We start from the raw sequence: 9,863 nt of genomic DNA, 5'->3' as shown, positions 1-9,863 counted from the left end.
GCAGCCTCTAAAAAAGAATGAAATAGCATTTCCTACAGCAGGGATGGACCTAGAAGGTATTTTTCTAAGGAAGTCAGTCAGACAGAGAAAGGCAAATGCATACGATTCCACTTCTGTGTGAAATCTAAGGAGCAAAATAAACAAACAGGACAGAAACAGACTCCGATACAGAGAACAAAGCGATGGGCATCAGAGGGGAGGAGAGGTGGGGGCTGGATGGAAACGGTGAGGGGATTGAGAAGCACAGGTGGGTGGTTACAGAATCGTCCTGAGGATGTGAAGTACACCACAGGCAATATAGTCACTAATATTGTAAAAACTGTGTGGTGCCAGGGGTCCTAGAGATACCGGGGAATCACTTCGTAAAGTATATAAATGTCTAACCACTATGATATACACCTGGAACTAGTAGAAAATAATATTACATGTCAACTGTAATTGAAAAAAAAAGAGAGTAGCAACCTCAAGTTAGGTGCCCAACTATGGGCTGATCATAACAGGGGAGGGGAAGAAACTTCAGGGCAAAAACTCTTAATCACACCATCATGTTACATATTCTTATAATTTACATTGAAATGGACATCTAAAATTAAATTAAAAATTATTCTGGGAACTCTTGAATTCCTTTGGAATACATCTACTAACCCCAGGGCCACTTGCGTTGTGATTCAAGAAAAACTGACTCAAGGAGAATTTAAGGAAAAATCTAACCTAAACAAACTACTTACATAAAATGTGCCTACAAACTCTACCGTTATAATTTTGTGCCCAAACACTGTGTTGAGAAGCTTGTTAAATTTCTTTGTCAGTATCTGAGGGTAATTAAACTCCTTATTATTCAGCAAAGGGAGATAAGGAACCCAAGTAAAAAGCAATAAACTAGCAAACACGGGACCTTGGCCTGGGGCTGTGATGCTGGAGAAGGTCACTCCTTTCCCTGGGCCTCTGTTTTCCCATCAGTAAAGTGAGGGATGAGATCGTCGCTGCTCAGTCTTGTTTCAAACTCTAAGCCCCATGGATACCGTCTTCTGGGTCCCTGGCCCTAGGTGGGGGATCCTTGCCATCTGTCAGGCAGAGGGAAGGGTGAAGGCAGGCCACCCGCAGGAGGTGAGGTGTGAGGACCTGATGGGGGTGGTGCAGAGCCTGTGTCCCGTGGGGCCCAAACTGGCATCTGGGCCTTCTGGGGGAGGGGGAGGAGCACTAATGTCATGGTAGGTTGAAAGAAATCATAACCAAACTCGGCCAAAGTCCACTTGAGTTTCACTTTTCAGAGGACTTCGGCCGGTGGGAGGGACATGCTAGTCTGATTAGAACCCGATTTTCAGAACAGGCCTTGGGGCCTCGGCGCCCCCTTCCGCGTGGGCAGGGGAGCACATGTCCTCCCTCACCCCACGCCAGGGCCCAGGGCCGCCTCCAGCCTTTCGACACCACCTTTGGGGATGAAGGGTGCACCTGTTCTCCAGTGAGAACACCGCCAGCCCCATTTCCTCCTGAAGGAGAGAGGGAGACAGGTGAGTGGCTGGCAGAGTCCCAGGGGAAGTGGACTAAGATGAGGAAGCAGGACGTGTAGAGAGTGGGCATCTGTCACCATGAGTGGGAAACTGTCACCTGTTGGAACGCATCCCGCCCATGTTCTGTGCCGCTGCGCCCTTCACATTTGTCACATTTTTCAAAGCGCTCATGTGAGTCTCAGGGTATTGCTGCGAAGCAACTGGGCGAGGGAGGCGCTGACTCCACACGCAGAAAACCGGCGTCGCACTGGCCATTCTCCTGCACGACGTGTGTTTGTGTCTCGGGGCCGCCCTGCCTTGCCTGTCGCGTGGCGATGCAGCTGGAAGAACGTGAGGAATAACCATCTCCGTCAGAGAAGGGACTCTCAGGACACAGAAGGAAACACGCGGTCCCTGAGAACCCTTATTTTACTTTGCTTTCTCACTATAAAAATGGGTTGTTTTAACATGTGATAAGCTGTATATATATTTTAAGTTAAATAGATATATAAACTTCAAACTTTGGGAACTGATTTAATCCCCACCTGTTAATTACTGTGGTTACTTAGCATTTTAAGAATTTAAGTTTTGAGGGTTTTTGGGGGGGGTTGTTCGTTTGTTTTACAAAAACCCTCCACCCACACCTGGCATGGTCATCTGTCATTTGCGTTCGCATGAGTATGAGGAGACCTGGGAACTCAGAACTGTCATTCACCTAGAACCTGAGTACAAACCAGCCCTCATCACGGCAGCTTAACACTTGCACTTCACCCAGAGAGTTAAGCAAAACGTGGCTTTTCAGAGCTCCGTGGCGCACATGCGTGTTGGGCCATGTCCCCAACAATAGCAAAGTCGACCATGTTTAACATCAGTGGCAGTTCCGGAAGGTTCGTGGCCTACACTCAGATTGTAGAATAGAGATGCCGAAAAGCTCACAATTAAACTGTTATGATTTAAAGTTGCCGTCTAAGTCCAGTGATTTATGTATAAAAAGCGTGCCAAAGGTTTTCGGCACGTGGACAGGTGACCTAGGGCAGTGTTTTTTCTCGGCACCGCGCACGTCGCGGGCTGTGCGCGCTTTGCGGGATGGTGAGCAACATCCCAGCTGCCACCTGCTGATGTTTCCTCCCCCAGCGTGACAGGCAAAAATGTCCGCAGACATTGCCAAGTGTCCTCCGAGGTCAAACCGCCCCCTCCCCCATCGGGAACCCGGGCCAGGCAGTGTTCCCCCCCCTTTGTGCTTGTGCAAAATCTCTGTCTGGGCAGCACTGACGGTCAAGATGCATTTTCACAACTTTCTGCAAAAGCCTCGGTGATTTGGACAATTTTTTGTTAGAGGCATTTGCAGGCTTCCCGGCTGCTTTAATGGAAAAGCCCTAAAGGAACACAGACCTATAAACTGGTTTGTAGCCAGGGCGGGTCCTTCGTTCACACCACCAGCCGTGGTCCTTGGCTTTACAGGCTCTCTTTGCTCTTACTCGGCGGAACAGGACGTTTCTGCGAATCTCAGGGGCGCCGAGGAGGCATCGGCAATTTCCTTCAGGCTCAGAGGAAGTGACGGAGACGCGGCAAAGCGCTCAGTCTCATTTTCCCATAAGTATTTTAGCGCTCTGTCAGATCTGGGCATTGTGACTGGGCCAATGTCATTCTCCTTAGAGATATTTTGGCGAAAGTATGCATCATTAAAAAAGCAAACGGAGTCCTAAGAGAGTAAAATAATCTCCTAAACCACGCGATTCGGGTGACTGTGGATTTCCCTGCCCTGTAAAATCTCCCTGGCGTTCGTTTCTGGGGAAAGAAGTAGCGAATCACTTACTGATGTGAAGCAAGGCTTTCTTTCACTTAGATACTTGACAAACCAGATAGGATAAGTCTTAGACTGTTTTCGTTCTGAATTCTTTAGTTTTCAAAACAAAAGCTAAGGCTCTTTTTGTCCCGGTGGCGTTCAGACATTTTCGCTGTGAAAAAGTATTTCTGCAACGCCGGCACAGCGGGCGTGTTGGCTTTGCCCATCTCTGCCGGGTGGGCTATTTCTTTTATTCACCCTACGTACCTTCAAGACAATCCTGCAAGGCCATCTGGGGTTGCCCCCTTGGCCATCTCCTTGTGCAGCACCATTTCCACTACTCTTTCCTTCCCTTTCCAAGGCGTCCCTTTGCCCCTGGCTTCCCCCCAGGCACTGAGGAGGGCTTCCTGGCTGCAGCATGGGGGTCAGAGCCTTCCTGCTCCTTCCTCTACGTCTAGGAAGCTCTAGGGATGAAGGAATTTGCACGAGGGCCTGGGAGGAGGGTGAGAAAAAAATTTTTGACCCCCGGTTTATAATATCTGCATGCTCAGAATAGATGAAACTAAGGAGATTTTTATAAAAACATGGAAATATTATTGTCCCTTTAGCCCGGGAAAGCTTTTGTTTCCATCAGAAACCTCCCTTCAGGCCTAAACATAGCTTAAAGGACCGCACATTGGCTAAGGGGTCAGAAATGATGAATGACAGGAGACATGGAGCCAAGCCCATTTTACTGTTTGCTCGTGGAGGGGTGGATGTTGCTTCCTCCTTGTGACTACATCATCCCGGGGAGCCATGGAGTGCATGGTCAGCACATCAGCATTGCAGCTCACTCAGGGACGGCCACGTGTTCTCTTGTGTTTGCTCCAGGGAGCATGGCGGACTTCCCAGGATACAGCCTGTCTGGCGCGGTGGCCGCCGCCTTCTTCATGCTGCTCGCCATGAAGCAGTCAGGTAGGGTGCCCTCCCCTGCTCCACACTACACCCGAATGTCCTGGAGACCCGGTCTGGGGGCAGAGGTTTAATTCGAAAAGGGTTGTATTCTATTAAGAGTGGGGACAAGGATCTAAAACATGTGTGTCCCAAACAGAGCCCCCCCACTTCCAGCTGTTACCTTTGGGCAGTTGCTTGAGTAGCTTCTGCCTTAGTTTCCTCATCTTTATAATAAGAATAACAACATACCTACTCTCACAGGTTAGCATGAGCTTTGAGATTAAACGAGTCTGTACATGGAAAACACTTGAATCCACCTGGAATGTGTGGGTATTCTTCTTGGTTCTCTCATTGATTTCGTGTCTAAATTAATAACTATGTTTAGGTACTAGCCCCAGGAGCTCACGTGGAGAAGTTGAATGGACACCATCGTTTTCTGCCTTTGGACATATTTATATATAAGATTTCGATCCTGGAGACTATTCTCTAATTCACTTCCTTCCTAGCCATATGATTTATGCCTTGGTCAAAACCATTTTCTTCTCAGGTATAGGAAGAAAAAAAGATTAGATTTGAATTTTATTGTATCCCTTAATCTGTCCCAGGGAGATTTTAGTAATACAAAAAAAAAAAAAAAAAAAAAAGGCCAATAAAACAAAAAAAGTCCCCTCTAGCTAGTCTCACCCCTGCCTCCGTGACTTCACCGACCAAACGGCCACTTGCAGAGACTGGAGCGTCAGCGTCTTGACCTCTCTCCCCCAGGCCTGGGTTCTTCCCCGCAGCTCGCCACGGAGGGGCTGGCGGGCGGAGGAACGCTAATGTGCGGCTCGGACGGGTGGTTCCCACAGCCCCGTGTGCAGTGGAGGGACACGGAAGGAACCACAGTCCCGTCGTTTTCGGAGGTCCTGACTCAGGACAGCCGCGGGCTCTTCCGCGTGCAGGCATCTCTGCTGGCCACCAACCGCTCTGCTGTGAGCGTGGCCTGGACTATCAGCAACCCCCTTCTCGCAGAGCCATGCCCAGTTCTGTTAACCCTATTAATGACTCTCCACTCAGCCAGTGGTGAAGTAGTCACCCCTGTTCCATCGTTTCTGGGTGATGGAAAGGCCTGCACATTTTTTTTAATCTTTAAAAGGATGAGAGCACTTCTTTATTATCTATGTGCTGATGGACACTTAGGTTGCTTCTATATCTTGGCTGCTGTGGATAATGCTGTAATAACATACGCACGCATATCTTTCCAAATCAGTGTTTTGCTTTTCCTTGAATAAATAACCAGCCGTGGAACTGCTGGGTCCTCCTTTGTCTCTTGTTATAGCCTTTGTTTTAAAATTTATTTTCTCTGGTTTAAGTATTGCCACCCAGCTTATTTTTTCATTTCCATTTTCATGAGATATTTGTCCATCCCTTTTTTAGTCTGTTAGTGTCTTTTCATCTGAAGGGAACCTCTTTTTATTTATTGTTATTCAAGTACGATTGTCTCCATTTTCACACCACCACTACCCCCCGCCCCACCCATCCCTTCCTCCCACTCCTGATCCTACCCATCTTTGGCTTTGTCTATGTGTCCTTTGCACGTGTTCCCAGAGTTTTCCCAGGGGCTCTTCACACTATCCTCTTTTTTGGAGTCTTTTTCTTCTTGCTATTCTGATTGGTTGGTTTTTGATTCCTTATGCTCCAAATCACTGATATTTTTCTCAGCTTTACCCACTCTACTGTTGATTCCCTGTAAATTGTTCTTCCTTTTGATTAGTGTCTCCTTTGTTCCTGACTGGATTTTTTGATGCTGCTGAGGTTCTCACTAAGTTCCTTGAACATCCTTATAGCCAATGTTTTGAACTCTGCATCTGATAAATTGCTTTTCCTCATTTTGTTTAGTTCTTTTTGTGGAGTTTTGTTCTGTTCTTTTATTTGCTCCATGTTTCTTTGTCTCCACATTCTGGCAGACTCCCTGTGTTTGTTTTTATGTACTAGGTAGAGATACTTCGTCTGCCAGGCTTGGTAGAGTTGCTTTATGTATTAAGTGTCCCGTAGGGTCCAGTGGCACAGCCTGCCCTCTCACCCAAGCTGGGTACTCACGGTGCACCCACTGTGAGGCTGTGTACGCCCTCTTCTTGTAGTTGAGCTTTGATGACTGTTGGCACAACCAAGACAAGCCGCTGCCTGTGTTCTGTCCGGGGTCACACAGCACTAACTAGAAAGTAATCTGTAGATGGCTTCTGCATGTGCCTGGCCTGGAGGTGTCCGGGCGAGGCCACGCTGTGAACCAAGGCTGGCTGCTGTGGTGCTGAGCCTAGGGCAAAGTAGTGAGAGGGATAGGGCTCACTGAAGCCAGATGCTGTTTAAGAGAATCTAAGAAAATTTGAAGCATGGGCCAGGACAGCTTCAGTGGGCCTGAAATTTGAATGGAGTAGGGCCTCAGGGAATCACCTGAGCCGAACAACAGGTTGATGGAGTCTCAGATATGGTGCCCACCTGCTCTCTCTGTGGGGGAGGGCTCAGAAAAGGATCGATGGCCTCCGTCAGCACTTCTGTCTGGGAAAAAGCTGTCCCCCGGGTCTTGCCCTGAATCTGGACAATTCGGTTCCTCCCCGTATGTCTCTGATGCCTTGTAATCTGTTGCCCTGGCACTGCAACTCAGAGGGAGTGAGTCTGAGTGTGTTCATGGGCCCTTTAAGAACTGCCTGGAACTTCAGAAGTTCCTGTCTTTCACAGCCTTAAACCTGCTCGTTTTCACATCCGGAAGTTATGGAGACTTATCTTCCTGGTACTGGAACCCTGGACTAGGGGGCCTGGAATGGGGCTGGGACCCCTCACTCTTGAGAATTCCCTCCCCATTTTTATTTGCCACACATGGGTGTGGGACCAGCCTGTTCCGCATCTCCACCCCTCCTACCAGTCTCAGTGTGGTTTCTTCTTTAATCTGTGGTTATAGGACTTCCACTCAGCTCAGTTTCTGACAGTTCCGAATGATGGTTGTTCTATAGTTTAGATCAGGGGTGTCAAACTCATTTTCACCAGGGGCCACATCAGCCTCACAGTTGCCTTCAAAGGGCCAAATGTAATTTTAGGACTGTATAAATGTAACTGCTCCTTAACTAGGGGCAAGGAGCTGGGCGCTGCCACTGGGTAGAAGGTGCCAGACCAGATAAAACAAGGTGGAGGCTGGATTTGGCCTGTGGGCCTTGTGTTTGCCACCTGTGGTCTAGATGGAATTTTGATGTGCAAGGAGGTGAGCCATGTTTGCCTGTGCCGCCATCTTGACCAGCAGTCTTGCCTTTTATTATAGCATTTGTTTTAAGTATATTTTGTATGATGTGAGTATTGCTACCACAACTGTTTTTCATTTCCATTTGAATTAAATATATTTTTCCATGCCTTTACTTCCCATTTGTGTGTGTCCAGTTCTGAGATGGGGGCCCTGTAGACAGTGCATGTATGGGTCTTGTCTCTTATCCGTTCAGCTACTCCATGATAGGTCTGAAATTTGCCCTGATTGGAACTTTTAATGTTATCATTGGTAGGTTTGTATTTATTGCCATTTTAATTTTTTAATTTTTCTCTTTTTAAACATTTTTCTTGTTATTCAATTACAGTTGTCCCCATTTTTCCTCCATTATTCTCCCCTGCCCTGCCCATTGCCCCCTCCCCCCAATTCAGTCCTCCCCTCACTGTCCTTGTCCATGGGTCCTTTTTACTTCTCATAATTATGTTTCATTTTTGTTAACTTTCTTCTCTTTATAGAATCCCCTTTAACATTTCTTGCAATACTGGTTTGTTGGAGATTATCTCCTTTAGGTTATTTTCATTTTAACTTTAAATGACAGTCATCTTTGATATACTAGTTTGGTTATAGATTCTTGATTTCATTATTTTGAATATTTTGTGCCAAACCTTTCAGATCTGAAAAGTCCTTGTTGAGCAAATAGCTGATGATCTTATGGGGACTTTGTAATAGGTACATAACCCTCTCTCTTGCTATTTTTAAGATTTTCTCTTTGTCTTTGACCACTACCATCCTAATTATGGTGTGTCTTGCTGTGGGCCTCTTCGAGTCCATCTTATTTGAGACTTACTGTGCTTGCCAGGCTCATGTGTCTTTTTTCTCACCAGGCTGGGAAAGTTTTGAGTACTATTTCTTCATACAGGTTCTCAATATTTTGCTCTTTATCTTCTCGTCAGTACCCCTATGATGCAGATGTTGTTATACTTGATTATCCCAGAGGTCTCTTAAACTTTCCTCATTTTTTAAAATTCTTTTTTCTGTTTGCTGCTCTGATTAGGTATTTTCTGCAATTGTCTTTTAAATTGCTGATTCAGTTCTCTGCATCGTCTAATCTACTATTGATTTCTTCTAATGCATTCCTCATCACAGACATTGTATTCCTCATTCCCTTTAACTGTATTTTTATTATTTGTGCTATTGCAGTGGAGAATAGCATAAATAATGAAAAAACTGGAGAATATTATGCTAAGTGAAATAAGCCAGTTGGTGAAAGACAAATACCTTATGGTCTCACTTATAAGAGGAATCTAATGAACAAAATAAACTAATGAGCAAAATAGAAGCAGAAACACGGAAACATGGAACAGACTGACTGCGGCCAGAGGGAGGGGAGGGGGATAATGATGGAAAGAAGGGAAAAGGACTGGTCAAAGAACACATATGAATGACCCATGGACATGGACAAGGGTGTGGGGATTGACTGTGGGGCCAGGGGAGGGGTTAGGCATAGGAGGGCAAAGGGGGGGAAATTGGGACAACTGGAATAGAATAACAATAAAAAAAAATTTAATTACCATATAGCCACATAATCTCACATCTGGATATTTATGGAGGGAAGGAAGAGAGGGAGGAAGAAAGGAAGGAAGGGAGGAAGGAAGGAAGGAAGTTGGGAAGGAAGGAGAAAGAAAGAAGGAAAGAAAGAAAGAAAGAAAGGAAGAAAAAAAGAAAGAAAGAAAGAAAGAAATAGAAGGAAGGAAGGAAGGAAGGGAGAAGTAAGGAAGGAGGGAAGGAAGGAAGAAAAGGGAAAAAAAGGAAAGGGAAGGGAAGGGAAGGAAGGGAAAGAGAAATTATGGCCATTGCAGCATTATTTGTAAAAATAGCTAAGATATGGAAGCAACCTAAGTGTTCCTTGATAAGCAACTGGAGAGAGAAGATGGGGTGTATGTATACAAGGAAATATTACTCAGCCATAAAAACAAATGAATCTTACAGTTTGCGATGGCATAGATGGACCTAGAGTGTGTTATGCTGAGTGAAATAAGTCAGAGAAAAACAAATACCATATGATTTCACGTCTATGTAGAATCTAGAAATAAAGAACCAAAATAGAAACAAATTCATATAGAGAACATATTGATGGTTACCGGCTGGGAGGGGATTTGGGGAGCTGGTGAAAAAAGGGAGGAATTGCAAGGTATAAATGAGGAACCTCCCAGCAGCCATGGCTTGTACAGTGCAGTACGAGGAATATACTCAATAACATTGTGAGAAATGCACGTGGCGCCAGAGGGGTGACTGATCGGGATATCGCCTTGTACATCACGTGCGTGTCTGGTCACGGTGTTGCACACCTGAAAGTAATGGGGTACTGTATGTCAACTGTATTTGAAATGTTTAATTTAAGACATAATAAATAAATAAATGCAGC

The 9,863-nt window shown here is 45.8% G+C and overlaps 1 protein-coding gene across 1 annotated transcript in view; it reads left to right on the top strand.

Moving 5' to 3' along the window:
- Positions 1–976: 976 nt before the first annotated feature.
- TSBP1 (testis expressed basic protein 1) overlaps positions 977–9,863 on the top strand; it is a 59,494-nt gene continuing 50,607 nt past the window's right edge. Inside the window, exons 1-3 of the mRNA XM_053914056.1 lie at positions 977–1,107; positions 1,326–1,511; positions 4,147–4,230. Coding sequence (XP_053770031.1) covers positions 4,152–4,230 — 79 coding nt within the window. The 5' untranslated portion in view covers positions 977–1,107; positions 1,326–1,511; positions 4,147–4,151. The remainder of the gene's footprint in view (positions 1,108–1,325; positions 1,512–4,146; positions 4,231–9,863) is intronic.

Source organism: Desmodus rotundus, chromosome 11 (assembly GCF_022682495.2).
Source record: "Desmodus rotundus isolate HL8 chromosome 11, HLdesRot8A.1, whole genome shotgun sequence".
Lineage (NCBI taxonomy): Eukaryota > Metazoa > Chordata > Mammalia > Chiroptera > Phyllostomidae > Desmodus > Desmodus rotundus.
The sequence above is the reverse complement of the archived record's forward strand: the minus strand, read 5'-3'. Positions and strand labels throughout refer to the sequence as shown.